This window comes from Notamacropus eugenii, chromosome 2 (assembly GCF_028372415.1).
Source record: "Notamacropus eugenii isolate mMacEug1 chromosome 2, mMacEug1.pri_v2, whole genome shotgun sequence".
Lineage (NCBI taxonomy): Eukaryota > Metazoa > Chordata > Mammalia > Diprotodontia > Macropodidae > Notamacropus > Notamacropus eugenii.
The window spans coordinates 432,900,548-432,915,656 of record NC_092873.1 but is presented as its reverse complement, the minus strand read 5'-3'; the positions used below and the strand labels follow the sequence as shown (position 1 = coordinate 432,915,656).

The following is a 15,109-nucleotide window of genomic DNA, read 5'->3' as shown; positions in this document are numbered from 1 at the left end:
CCCCAGGGAGGAGTCGTAGGGAGTTTCTTTTGCAGGGGGTCTGACTCACTGCTGCCCAACATCCCTCTCTTCTGGGACTGTGGCAGAATCAACATGAACGTGGGAGGTGGAGCAGGGGTAAAGAGAAGAAAGGGAGGGCCTGGAATAAATGAGGTCACTGCAGCTGGATCGAGGCTGTAAATTCTCTACCTGGATCATGCTGCTCATTTTCTGTGACCTTGAACAACTTACTTAACTACTCTGGATTTCAGTTTGCTCATCTGTATAATAGAAGCATTGACTACTTGGTCTGCAAAGTCCCCTCCAAAGCTCTTCGTGATTCCATTCGCTTATGAACATATTCAGTCCTTTGTGTTTCCCTCCCTGAGTCTGAAACCACCAGAAAATCCAGCAATGAAATTGGAGATATTTTAATGAGCTGGCCTTGACTTTTGGGGAAAGCCAAAGCCCTGGGCACAGGTGATGACGCACAAAGGCTTCTGTGTGTGGTGCTTTTCCCCTCCTCTGCTGAACTGCCCTCCATCCCCTTCCCTCTGGCTGTTTCAAATCTAGCCAACAAGTATTAAGTGCCTACTTTGTGCTAGACCAAAAAAAGGCCAACAAACAGCTCCTGTCCTGGAGGAGCTCACAGCCTAAGCGGGGAGAAAACATGCCAACATGCCCAGGATAAATTGGGGACAGTCAGCACAGGAAAGGCACTAGAATTAAGGGGGATCCAAAAAAGGTGTCTGTAGAAAGTGATTAGATGAGACTTGAAGGAGTCCAGGAGATGGAATGAGGAGGGCTGGCTTTCCAGTGACAGCTGGCAACAATATCAGGAGCAGAGAGAGGAAAAGCCAGGGGCCCAGTGCCTCTGGAAGGCAGATCCTAAGACTGGAAAGTCTGGAAGACTTCGCTAAATAGAGGCCTTTCTATTTGATCCTGGAGGCAATAGGAAGGTCCCCTTCTCCCCTCTCCCTTGTCTTTTGGCTTAGCACCCTCCCCTTTTGTTAATAACTCTGCTTCCTTGCCTCCTGACTCCTTTTCAGACCCTCCCTTACCTCTTCCCTCAGTAGATTTTTATTATTCTACCTACTATGACTTACCGAGTTCTCTGAGTTCCCATCAAATTGCTTGGGGGTGAGAGAGACAAGTACTAGACCAGGGGTGAGGTACCTGTAGCCTCGAGGTCACACGTGGCCTTCTAGGACCTTGGGTGAGACCTTTTCACTTTGAGTCCAAGTTTTACAGAACAAATTCTTTTATTAAAGGAATTTGTTCTGTGAAGTTTGGAATCAGTCAAAGGGCTGCACTTGAGGACCTAGAGGGCCCCATGGCCAGAAATTCCCCATCCCTGTACTGGACCCTATGGCTTTCCAACTTTATTTTGAATTGCTCCCCTTTCTATAGCATTTTTTAAAAAACCTAAAAACTCTTTCCTTGCAACACACTTGTGAGATAGGTTGTCCAATAATTCCCAACTTAAGGATGACAAAACTGAGGCTAGCAGAGGCTTCCCCATGTTTTTCCCACTTGGTGAGGCTGCCTCTTGTGACTGTGAGAGGAAAGGAGGGTGAAGGCCAGGCTGCTGCAGCTGGTGCTTACCCTCCTGTGCTCTGCTCTTAGCTAGGTTACCTGCTCATCCTCCTCCCCATGTCTCCCCCACTTCTCTACAATCTCCTTATGTCAGCTTCCCTCCAGTCCACACTCAAGGCTACAGACTTAATATCTGAGCACAGGATGTCTGTGTGCAAGGGTGGGCTGGTGGGCTCGAGCTCTTCTTTAGGAGATTCCTGATCAGTCAAGTCCCCTTAACCTTAAATTCTACGATCTGGGTAACAGGCCATGCGCCATAAGGGACTGACCTTCCGCACTTGGAGTGGCTCATTCACAGCCTGTAAAAGGAATGCACGATTATCTCTCATCATCTCTGTCGAATGCACATTGCAGCCTATAATGTCATCAAGTGAATGATATTCAGGTGACCAGGAGACCCTTGATCAGGAATTTCTAAACCCTGCTCTTAACTCCAGAACACCAACCCCATAACCTCCTAGCCAACAGCCGATGCATATAACGTCCCCACCCGTGTGGCCCAGAGAGAGAGAGAATTCAAAATTCGTCTGAAGAATATATTCTTTCTTGTCTCCAGGTTCCCCTCCATGACTGGGGAGTCAGAGGTACCGGAGCTGAAGGAAGCAGCAGAACTGAAGTCCAAGCTACAGACTGTGAGTGCAACTGGGTTGTGGGGTGAGTGGGGCAAATCTTTTACTTGGAATGACTCGGGGGAGTCCCATTTATCCACGCCTCCACCTCCAAGTGGGTATCTCTGAGGAGCGAGAGAGCTACATAAACTCTTTCCTTTCTGTTTCCTAGATTAACGAGATCCTTTCCAGATGTTCCCAAAATATTGTGGAGACCCAAACTAGTCTAAGCAGCCTGTCCTCTGAGCTGGTGAAGAACTGGGATCAGGTACATGAAGACAGAAGGTCTGTGGGATTTTCCTTTTTTGAGGGGTGGGTCGGGAGGCATCATCATTCATAGAATCCTAGATCTGTCGTAGAAAGGGACCGTAAACATCATCTAATCCAACTCCCTCATCTTACGAATGAGGAGGCTGAGGCCCAGAGAAGCTAAGTGATTTGTCCAGTCACATAGAAAAAAAGTAGCAAGGCCAGGGTTTGAATCCAGGTTCTCTGACCCCAAGTCCAACACACTGTGAAAATCTGAGAAGCGCTCAATGCCTTTTGAGATTCATTCTTTTATTTTCCTGTGTGATGTCTTGTCCTACTAACCTGAGTAATATATTAGGGACTTACGAAGATTTACATTGGGATGGGGGGGACCAGGGAACATGAGTAGCCCCAGTGAGAAGAGCCCATATTAAGTCAAGCCTCAGTAGAGGAGGGGAGAGGGGAGAGAGAAAGGGGAGAGGGCAGGAGAGGTCACGAGACTATCACAAGAATTAAGGCTAGACAAAAAATAAGATTCTTTCCTAGCAGCAACCTGGCTATTCCTCTTTCCCCAAACAAGAGATGTCCCAAAAGAAAACTTTCTAACCAGCCTTTTCTCCCTAAGTCTAACAAATTCTTCTGTGGCATCAGCATACATGGAGTCCCCCAAGAATTAGAATTCAGACCCTAGTGGAACTAAATCCCCACCCCATCAATAGATACAGCTTTGGAATTATAGTCAGGTTGGAATGGGAAGGAAGTGGGCCTGAGCTCAGAGGGTGGAGTGAGACTCCTAGAGAGGCTTAAAGACAAAAATAGGACATTGTCTCTAGTCTAAAATCAGTTAAAATCTTGAAATACCCAGAGCTTCCATCAAGGAAGTTTGATCAATCCTGCTGGTAATCTTGCCTCTAGGAGGCACCCCCATAAACCATTAAGATATACAATACAATCTATCCCTTGTGTGAACATCTGATAGACAGGTGAGTCTATAGACAGAAGAATCCTTAATTAAATTAGCAATTTAATTACTCACTACATACCAAGCTCTGTACTGAGCAGCAAGGATACAAAAACAGCCAAGACACTCTCTTCCCTCAAAGAGAATGTAAATTCTTTTAAAAAGAATTTAACATTCTATTTTTCCCAATTACACGTAAAAAAGATTTTGGCATTCATTTTAAAGAATTTTTGAGTTCCAAATTTGCTCCCTCCTTCCTTCCCTCCCTCTCCCTGCTCTCTGTGGAGAGGGCAAGCAATTTAATTTAACATGCAGTCATGCAAAACATATTAAGGAGTTTACATTCTGATGGGAAAAGACAAACAACCCACAAAGGGGACCTGGAAAAAGCTGAGGAGGCCAATGAAGAAAGCCTTGCTACTCTCTTCCCTCCCTTGATTCCATCACCACTCCTGTTATCTCATATGCCTCAGTGTCTGAAAGTTTCCTGAGTTTGACAATCCTAAAGGCCTCATGCTCTATTTAGAGTATATGACATTTACGGGAGGCAGGGAAGAGGAAACCTTTGCTCAGTCTCCCCTGTGCGATAACTGGTACCTTTGCCAGAGCCGGAGGGGGGTGAGGGTGGGGGTGGGGTAGACAGAGAACATCAGGAAAAGCTGGTATGGAGAACAGCTCTTGACCGGACCCCTCCATGACACCCCCTCCTTGACCAAGTATCTTGGAAAAGTTGAGGTGGGAGGCAGACAACCTCCTTTCCTGGCCATGGATTCTCTCTAATGCTGTTGGACTTTCCTGTTGGGGTCTTTCTCTTGGCCCTCAGCACCCATCGGATTCAGTGCTGCCTGGACAAGATGAATGTCATCTACAAGCAATTCAAGAAAGCCAGGATGAGGCCAGGTAAGCCAGCTTCCTTCACTCACCTAGTTATTGAGGCCTCTCCCATGCCTAGCATGGTAGGAGGCTACAGAGAAGCTTGAGATGCTCTTGCCTTCATGGACCTTACAGTCTGGTTGGCAGGGGATGAAGGAGGGAGGTGATACAACCTGTTGTGGCCTTGTTGCTGAGGTGCAAGTACAAAAGGGGTGATGTGGTCAAGACGGGTTGTGAATGTAGGGGAGAAGGGAGATCAGCCAGGGCTGGAGACCAGTGAAGGTTTTGTGGCCTTGAAAGGCAGATGAATGAGAAGAATGGGGATGGGGAGGGAGGTCATTTGGGGACAGATGGTGGCATGGGCAAGGGCCAATGGGCAAGGGAAGAGGTAGTATGTTCAAAGGCTGGTGCTGAAGGGCTATATGTAAGCCAATGATGATGAGTAGGTTAGTCTGGCCAGCTGGAAGGAAGGTGAGACTGGGGTGTAGCTATAAAGTTTTATAGGTAATTTATTCCCTATAACTGTATCGTGGGAGTGGTAAGGGTGGTGTGGTATGGTGGAGAGAGCACTAAATTTGGATTTGTTTTCAAATGGGATTTAGGCTCTAGCCCTGGCTTCCCTACTCAATAAGTATATGACCTTGGCTAGCTCACTGCCATTCTGGACCTCAGTTTCCACCTCTATAAAAAGAGGGAATTGAATAAATCAGTTAGCTCTGTAAGGGTCCCTTCAGCTCTGGCATTCCGTGATGGATGGGGAGGCAAGTGTATTCATACCTAACCCTATCTCCCAGTTGTTCCCCCCTACTCACCAACCTAAAGCCCTTTCAGACAACTGGGCCAGGCTTCTCCCCAGAGATACTTGGATACTGGTGAAGTGTTGCTTTGTAGAGGTCCCATTCTCAGAATTAGAATTATTGAATCTCAAAGCTGAAAAGGGTTGTAGAGGTTAACTAGTCTAATACCTACCTAAAACAAGAAGGTCATTGACAATATTTCTAACAAGTGATCATCCTATCTTGGCTTGAATACCTCTAGTGACAGGGAGCTTACACCCTTATAAGGACCCTATCCCATTTTGAAATAGTTCTAATTGTTAGGAAGTCTAAGTCCAGGGCTCTTTTTTTTTTTTTTATACAATGTAGGATCATAGATTTAGAGATAGAAGGAACTTTTCAAAATCATCTAGGCTATCTCCCTTATTTTAAAATTGAGGAAACTGAGGCTGGAGAAGTTATTAGCCTGAGATTATAAAGGTAGTGAGTGGTGGAGTTGGGATTTGAACCCAGTCCAAGCTGGGTGCTGCGTAGATTTGGACCTGGAGTCAGAAAGACTGAATCTAAAGTCCAGGGGTGGGACACCTGTGGCTTTGAGGCACATGTGGTCTTCTAGGTCGGCCTTTTGACTGAGTCCAAGTTTTACAGAACAAATCCTTTTATCAAGGGGATTTGCTCTGTGATGTTTGGATTCAATCAAAAGGCCACAGGTGGCCTACCCTCGGTTTAAACCCTGCCATAAACACTAGCTGCATGACTGGGTAAGTCACTGAAATTCTCTGGGCCTCCGCTTCCTCATCTGTAAAATGAGGGGTTTGACTGGATGGCCTGTTACAGAGTTTGGCACACAGTAGTTGCTTAATAAATGCTTGTTCCTTCTTTTTCTCTTTTATCTCTGAATCTGATCCAGGTGACTCCAAGTTCAGCCCTAATACTTTGTCACTGCTCCTTCTCTTGTGTACATTGGAGATTGTATTAACTATTAGAGAACAAGCCCCTGAGGGCATGGGACACAGGACAGGGAAGTGGGAGGTTGGGAAGGAACACCAAAAGGGAGATGGTTGGGAAATCCCAAAGTTTGCCATCTATCCACACTGAGAGAGTCCTGTTAACCTGGAAAGTCATATTCTCCTAGGAGACCAGCAGGGGGCAGCATTTCCTAGGGGAATGTCCAAGAAGACCCTCCCAGTGGCTGCAGAGGAATTCAGCCAAACCCCTGGGAGGTTCAAGAGTAATAAATAAATAAAGACAGGCTCTTTGAGAGGAGGGACAACTTCCTCTTTTGTCTGGCTATTCCCGGCCCCAGCCCTTCGCAGGGCCAACGTAGACGTAGACGCTCCCTAAATGCGTGTTGATTGGGGATGATTAGGGCGGACCCTATGCCATCTTACTCAGCCCCAGGCTCCCCGGACAGTTACTTTGATGGGAACTGACTCTGATTTTTTTTTTCACTTGTTTATTTAGGGTTGGGCTACAATGAGGAACAGATCCACAAGCTGGATAAGTGAGTAAGGCCATTGTAGTTGGGCCATTGTGGGGGGCTGGGAGAGGACAGACAGCCCAGTATTAGGAATGTACATGTACACCATCCTCCCCACTCCCTTCCTTGGCCATTGGACCCCTTTGAGGTGGTGAGGGACCTCAATGCCACTCTTTCTCACCCTGGAGGGGCTAGATCTGGGTCATGGTAGATTGTCTGGGGTTAAACAAAATGTCTGGGAAACTCTACTGGCAACACTGGCGCAACATGGGACTTTTTCATGGTAGTAATCATGGCAGATGTTTCCATGGAACTTAGCAACATATTAAGCATTTTGTACACATTATTTCATTTGATCTGCACGATAACCCTTTGAAGTGAGTAGTCCAAGCCAAATTACTATCATTTTGCAGATGAGGAAACTGTGGCGGCGAGATGCAGTGACTTATATTTTCACCAGCTCAGAATTTTAGAGCTGGAAAAGTCTGGATAAGATCACCTAGTCCAACTCCATTATTTTTCAGGCGAGGAAAGTGAGGCCCAAAGCAGAGAGATGATTTTTCAAGGTCACATCATCAGTTAATGGCAGAGCAGGGTCAGGACCCAAGCCTTCTCACTTCCAGTCCAGTGTCTTTTCTCTGGAATTCCCATCCTGGTGGTGGTTGTGGGTGGTTGTGGGTGAGAGTTGTTACTACCCTAACTCTGTCACAGCCACACAAAGCCCTCCGTGCCTCCTGTGGCCCATGGTTGGATGATGCTTCCATCAGGAGGTTCAGCTTACTCAAAGTCATAGAGCTAGGAAACTCCATCTCCAGCTCGCTATTCCCCTTCTTCCTCCTGGTCCTTTGCTGTCCTTCCTTCCATAAAATCCTGCTCTAGAATATTCCCTTCCTCTAGGAAAACTTCTGGTATTGGAATTTATAGTCAGGAGACCTGGCTCTTATACTAACTAGTTGTGTGACCATGGGCATTAACCTTTCTGAGTGAGCCTCAGCTTCCTCATCTGTAAAATGGGAGTGGTAATGCTTGTCTTACCCACTTTTCATGAATATTGTGAGGAAATTGCTTTTATTGTTATTCAGTCACATCTAAGTCTTTGCAACCCATTGGGGCTTTCTTGACAAAGATACTAGAGTCGTTTGCCAATTTCTTCTCCAGCTTATTTTACAGATAAAGAAACTGAGGCAAGTCGGCTGAAGTGACTTGTCCAAAGCCACACAGCTAGTAAGTGTCTAAGGCCAGATTTCAACTTGGGAAGATGAATCTTCCAGATTCCAGGCCCAGCGCTCTACCCACTGTGCCACCTCACTGTCCCCTGGAAATTTTTAGACATTCTTTTGTTTTTTAGTGTTACTGTATGGAGGTAGATGTATCAGCCTGACTCTTCTTCTCCATTTAGATTTCCAGACTTTTTTCTTCCTCTTGAATGTGGTGCCCATTTAGAGACAAAGTTTTAGATAAATGTGCTTTGACGGTTCCATTTATTTATTACGTTCTTATTATATATCATTATGATCACCGTCTCTATGCTTATGATGGTAACTAGAGATTCTGGGGCTTAGGAAAGGGATGGGCTTTCTTATGATGATGATTTATACATTACTTTCCATGTTTTATTTTTTAGGGTGAACTTCGGACATTTAGCTAAAAGACTCCTGCTAGTTTTTCAGGAGGACTGTGTGCAGAAGTATCAGGCAGCTCTCCTCACACACGGCAAGAGGATGAGGTAATGGGCTAGCCCAGGGTTCCTTCCTCTCCCTGAAGCATCCCGTCCTTATCACAATGCTCCAGCATCTGGAGTAAATCATTCCAGGCTGCCAGACACCATCCTGTGCTCTCTAGGGTTTCACTCCTTCCCTCCCCCACCACCTCTACCACATAAACCTTATTAGGGGCTTTGTCCTAGAGGACTTGAGTGGAAATCTCCCACTCAGGCCAGAGCTCAGAATCCCAGAATCAGAAGACCAGGGTGGTTAAAAGCCTTCTGATAAAGGTGGTATCAAGGGAATCAGAGAATGAGGTGGAGTCCTTCCTGGCCCTCCCCAACATGCCCTCATAGCATCACCTCCATGATGTCATGGTCCTCTTCAAAAAGAAAGAACAAACACTAACGTGCCATCCTCTGCTCTAGAGGGGCTTTGAGTGTCTGTCCAGTGACTTCTAGAGTCTGACCTTCCTTCTCTTTTTCTTTGATCAGGAATGATTTCAGACCCAGTTGAGCATTGTGGGAGATGGTCCCATTAAAAAACCAACACAAATCAATAGGACATAGAGCTGGAAGGATATAGTACTCGGAGGCCATCTAGTAAAACCCTTGTATTTTACAGATGAGAAAACAGAGACTCAGAGAGGCTAAAGTGATTTATGCAAGGTTACACAAGTGGTTAAGTGGGAATGAGAAGTTAACATGATCTTGGGGAGAGAGAGCCCTGGGCTGGGAGATGGAACTTCTCAGTGCTGCCTTGTTGTGAAACCCTGGGAAAATTCAACAACTCATCAACCCTTTATTAAGCACTGGGTGGAGAACCAGGCTTGGAATCAGAAGACTTCTCTTCATGAGTTCAAATCTGGCCTCAGACACTTACCATTTGGGTATTCCTGGACAAGTCACTTTTCCTGTGTTTGCCTCAATTTCCTCATCTGTCAAATGAGCTGGAGAAGGAAATGGCAAACCCTCCAGTATCCCTACCACAAAAACTGGACCCAATTGAACAGACCAACAATAACACACGGGATACAAAGACAAAATAGTCTCTGCCCTTAAACACTTGCATTCCACTAACCTTTCTGGGCTTTGGTCCCTGCTACCACAACCACCTCCACCCCCACCCCAGAGCCCCTACATGGCGTATTGATCAATCAAAAAGCATTAATTAAGCACTGCTGTGTGCCAGGCAGTGTGCTAGTCACTGGGGCTGGAGGCAACTTACATCCTTATGGGGGAGACAACATATACACACAGAAAATAATGGGAGGGAAGCACAAAATGAGGACCAAAGGCCAAAATGAAACAATCCCCTCCTTAATGGGATGTGCATTCTTAGGGGGAGACTATACACACATAGGCACACATCCATATACACAGTATATCTACATATACAGTATATATATACACACATATGTGTACATAGATATGCACACATACACACATATATATACACTGTATATCCATATATACAGCATATATACCTATATATACACACATATGTGTATACATATTGGCACATATAAATATACACAGTATATTCATATATGCGGTATATACACATATACATATACACACACATGTACACACAAAAGCACACATGCATATACATATACACAGTATGTCTATGTATACAGTATATATGCATACACATATACACACATAGGCACACATACATATACACATACACAGTATGTGTGTATACGTACATACACATTTACACATATACATATACAGTATGTTTACACCTGCACACATATATACACAAATGTATATACACATATATGTATACATGCATATACACACATATGCACACATATAGTAATGGGGGCACAGATGGGCATCAGGAATGGATTTTATAGGTCTGCCTAAGTCTTCTCATTCTAGGGGAGGTGAGGTCAAAGCTGTGGGCTTTGAACGCTTTAGAAAGAGGAAAATCTGCTACAATAGTGGATATACTCTGCTCTCAGGCATTTCACACACACCCCCTAAACTCCCATCCTAGATTTGTTGAAAGTGAGGGTTAGAGTGTAGCCTCTGAATTCATGGTCATTGCTAAAGAGAAAGCCCATGAGGGAAGTAGGATTTCTCTCCCCCGACGTCACCATCATAATGGAATTCCTACCGTATGATGACTATGGGAGGACAGTCTAATATCAGTCAGAATTCATCATCATTATCACACTGGGGTCTGTGTGAATGGAGCGCACATCTGGAGGGGCAAAGGCATTGAAGAATGCAAATGGCTAATTATGGGGAAGTCAATCGCCCTGGGGCCCAATGTGGAGTCATTGGGACAGATGTGGGATGATCAGTCTTCTCTCCCCTGGGCATCCTTTTGGTCACAAAGCAGTGCACAATGGGAAGGATGGCTGAACTAGATCGGACTGGGAAGAAGGCACCTGGTGTGCCCCTGAATCTTATCATGAGTCTTGTGTTCCCTCTTCCCTAGGATGGTGTATGAGACAAGAAAACATCTCCAACTGGTCAGCGGCTCAGTAACCGCTTGTAAGACAGAAGCCCAAGAAGCCCAGGGCCAGCTCAGTAAGGTGAGGTGGGCAGGCAATGACTCCTGGGGTCGTTGTGTCCATCTTCCTGCCTTGGGACAAAACGACCCTTTGCTCAGACCTGATGGATTTAGTTTAGGGGGGCCACTTTCTAAATCTAAGCCAGGGAAGTGATGCTTATAGACACATCTTATGGGTGGTGCCTGAGCTGGGACTGGGGAGGACTCGGGCTTCAGCTGTGATATCCCTGGGTGGGAAGGGTGGGACCTATCTGGGGCTCATGCCATGTCACTCTTCCAAACAAGTGCCTTGTGGCTTCACTTATCCAGGTGGATTCTACTTTATATGAGCAAGCCCCATTCCTTCATTATGTACAGGGAAGGAGGTACAAGGCCTTCCACGCTTCCTTGGCTGCTTGGTTTTGGGTGTGCTCGAAATAGGACAACAGCCCTGATGAGCCATCGGAGGTCTAGATAAAGGATGTGTTCCTCCAGTCAAGAACCTTCCCACCCATACCCTCCAACAGAGGCAGCTAGATTGCCGGGCTTGGAGTCAGGCTGTAGGCACTTAATAGCAGCGTGACCCTGGGGAAGTCACTTAACCTTTGTCTGCCTCGGTTTCCTCAAACGTCTACCTCCCAGGGTTGTTGTGAAAACCAAATGAGACACTATTTATAAAGCAATTGGCACAGTGCCTGGCCCACAGTAGGTGCTTAATAAATGCTTGTTTCCTTCATTCCAGCAGACACTAGTGTATATCCACCAACATGTACATGCATACTCTACTTGCTTCAGAGGCTGGAGATTTTCCTGACCTAGATGTTCCCAAATATTCCCACCTTGCTTTCTCAGCAGATTGTGTATGTTGCAGCACATTAGGCTGAAGGAAGAATTTCCCAGAGGTTGAGGACTAAACGCTGCCCATTCACAGAATCTCCCTCCACAGAGGCTTTCAAAATAGGGTGGACTCTCCTTTCCAGGATAGAGGCAAGGGACTGGACAAGATGCTCACTGAAGCTGCTCACTGTGACAGGAAGCTGGGTGGTAGAGATCCAGGGACCTGAGCAAATTTTTTTTCCTTTCAGGCCCTGGACCGATTATCTCGTTGGCTTTGGCAGGGTAGAATGAAAGCAGCTCAGAGTTCTTCCCTGCCTTTTGATGCTTATTCCAGACCCCTACCAAAGGACCTCATTCTCCAGTAAGTTTGAGGGGGGGGCAGCTAGGTGGCTCAGTGTTGGGCCTGGACTTGAGTTCAAATCTGACCTCAGACACTTACTAGCTGTGTAACCCTGGACAAGTCACTTAACTTCAATTGCCTCCAAAAAAAAAAAAAAAGTTTGGGAGGGCAGGGCAAGGGCAGGAATACCATCGTCCTACCTGAGGTTAAATCTGGGTATAGGGGATCTCTGGTGGCATGACAAAAAGTGAACAGGACATCGGACTTGGAGTAGACCTGAGTTCAGATCTTGCCCTAGACGTTAACCAACTACATGACCCTGGGCCCCAATTTGAGCTTTATTTTCTTCATCTGTAAAATTAGGGGGTTGGATCTAATGATCTTTTAGATTCCATCCAGCTCTAGGATCGTAATCCTATGATCCAAATCCCATGATCCCTTGGACCGGCTCTAGAACTGGATCCTCCCAACCTGTCCTTCTGGTTGTGGGATTGGCTAGAATAGATCTTGTCCTGGGTGCTGAATCTTTCTTATTGGTTCCTCAAACAGCATTCAAGAGCTCCGAGAGGAGATGAAGTTACTGGCCTTTGATCTCCAACACAATAATCAGATCATTGAGAGGTAAGGTCATAAAGGATCAGCAGCATTTGTTTTCAGATTGAACGGCCATACCTACCTGGTCCGGAAAGCAAGCACATCTCAGATTTCCCCAACAGCCAGCTATCAGTTTTGGCCATTTCTGGGTTATCTCGCTAACCCTGATGAATTGTTGACCTTTCTATTTGAGCTTTAAAATCTGGGAAACCATCCCAGAGTCAGATCAGAACTACAGGGGGGTGTGATTTGTTGGCACCTGAGTTCCAGACCGGCCTCAGCCACTTACCAGCTGTGTGACCTTGGGCAGACCACTAGTTTCCTGAACTGTAAAATGGGAATGATAACAGTACCTTCCTCCCAGGGTTGTTGTGTGGATCGAATGAGATAATATTTGTAAAGAGGATTTAGCACAGGGCCTGGCACATAGTAGGTGAGTTATAAATGCTAGCTATTATTATTCTTATTACTTGAATTTTTAGAACAGTGGGTCAGGTCATGCTCAGTTTTCCTTCAGGATATCATGACCCACCCAGTTCCCAATAAGCTGTGGACAAAGTCTATCTTTGCCCTTGGGACAGACTCACTGATGGTCTACAGATCAGTCATGTGGGATTCTCATCTTTATATCATCCTCTATATGAGTCTTCTCTACTTCCTGGCTTCCCTTGGTTTCTTTCAGGACTCAGCTCAAATTTCCCCTTCTGCAGGAGGCCTTTTCCAGTCTTCCCCTCCCATTAAAGTCTTCTCTCTGAGAATACTTTCCATTTATACTCTGTCTGTATTGTATGTACATGGTTCTTTGCATGGTGTCTCCTCCACTAGATTGTGAGCTTCTTGAGATCAGGGAATTGTTTTTTGCCTTTCTTTGTATCCCTAGCTCTTTACTCTGCATACGGTAGAGCTTAATAAATGCTTGTTGTCTGACTAACTGGTCATGATCTTGCCCCTCCCCCTCTCTATGCCCCTAAGCTTTAGGGAACCAGAAGTGGTTAGTAAATTGCTTGTCTTCTGCACAAGAAAATCTAAAATATGTTTTGTGTTTACAGGTTAAGTGGAGTCCAACCTGCCCCTGGGTCTCTGAGTGCTGAGAGTGATGGGGTAGAATCCTGAACCTCAAAGGGCCCTGGGCTCATGGACACTACAGGGAACTGATCACAGGGCAAGGTCTGGCCCGTCTTTTACCTCATCCTATTTCCCTTCAGGCCAGCAGCCACCAGCATTATCTCTCACTAGTCTTACCCATGAGTTTCAGTTACACTATGAACCTATAGCACCCAGGGGTCCATCTCTTCATGGAGCTGTGAGACACACTGGATTCCCATGTATCAAGAGCGTCCTGCTTAAGACTGACCTCTGAGTATTATCAAGGTTTGGTCCTTGTGTAGCACTGACTTGTGCCCTTCGGCTTATACCAGGGACTGGGAAGCTGGGGAGAGAAAGTTGAGACAGACTCTCCCTATCCTCTTCAGGTTCAGAGATTTGCCATCCAGGGAAGAAGGAAAGAGACCGCTAGAGGTTTTCTGTGGATGCTAAGCTAAACTGCTGTATTCATTCCTTACCCTGAAAATATCTGATGATAGGCAACACATCACTCCCCTCTGTCCAATTTCTTCTTGAGCCCACTGTGTTCCGGTGAAAAGAAAAACCCAAGCCTCTTGGCTATTTTGATCTAATTCCAGAGTAGTAGAGTCAGTCTGGAGGAGGAAACCTAATCATCCCTGTAGAGTGAGGACTGAATCCCTGGGCTTCCCACACACTTCTCTCTAGGAGACTTTGGCCTGGAAAACACATACTGTCAACGTAGCCTTGCCAGCTGGCAGGGGCCCACATGCCCTGAGCCTGAAGGCAATGGCGAAGAGGACATGAAAGATCTCAAGACCCACTGAATAAATGTGGCTTCACTTTTCTGTTTCCTTGTGTTTGGTGGCTAAGTGCAAGGCCTCTGCTGGAGACCGAGAGTCTCCAATGAGCCAAAGAGAAGGGGGGTAGGGGTGGGGAGAGGGGAATGATGGCATTGTTGGAAACAATGAAAAATGAGGGTGGGGCCCCTCCAAATCATATCAAGGGACATTCCCTGACATCATCCCTCATCAGCAGTGGCAGCCTCTCCCCTGAATGATGCCTGCTTTGAGTATTCCTTGAAGAAGGAAACTTTCAGGAGACTGGCTGTTTATTGATGGGGAGCCCATTAGCCCATTCTAATCCTTAGGCCTTGTCCTACCTGCCTAGCTCCTGTTCCAGTGAATGGCTTTAGCTCAAGAGTTTAGGTTGTGTTCATCCCACCAATAAGTGTGTGAGAGATTCAGACCTGAAGCTTTCCAGTTCTGAGACTTCACTGATCTCGGTAAGCTTCCCAAGGATTCCAGCTTTCCCTGAGGACCAGTACAAGGGATCCTGTGCCTAGCCCCAGAGCTTTCTCCTTTACTACTTTAAAAGACTTTCACTGATCTCTAATCTCTGGTTTGAGATATGGAAACAACCCCTTTGGCATTTTTTGGTCCATAGACAAGAGTTGGAAAAAATTTCTACTCTCACTTCCCTCATCTTCCCTGGTGCCTCTCACTTTTTACAGATGAGGAAATTGCCCAAAGAGGTTCAACCT

General features: G+C 46.0%; 1 protein-coding gene across 1 annotated transcript in view; it reads left to right on the top strand.

Moving 5' to 3' along the window:
- The window catches only part of IKBKE (inhibitor of nuclear factor kappa B kinase subunit epsilon), a 30,911-nt gene extending 16,497 nt beyond the window's left edge, over positions 1–14,414 (top strand). The window contains exons 14-22 of the mRNA XM_072648019.1: positions 2,132–2,207; positions 2,356–2,468; positions 4,217–4,293; positions 6,507–6,546; positions 8,147–8,248; positions 10,680–10,776; positions 11,819–11,931; positions 12,460–12,531; positions 13,554–14,414. Coding sequence (XP_072504120.1) covers positions 2,132–2,207; positions 2,356–2,468; positions 4,217–4,293; positions 6,507–6,546; positions 8,147–8,248; positions 10,680–10,776; positions 11,819–11,931; positions 12,460–12,531; positions 13,554–13,617 — 754 coding nt within the window. The 3' untranslated portion in view covers positions 13,618–14,414. The remainder of the gene's footprint in view (positions 1–2,131; positions 2,208–2,355; positions 2,469–4,216; positions 4,294–6,506; positions 6,547–8,146; positions 8,249–10,679; positions 10,777–11,818; positions 11,932–12,459; positions 12,532–13,553) is intronic.
- The last annotated feature ends 695 nt before the right edge of the window (positions 14,415–15,109 follow it).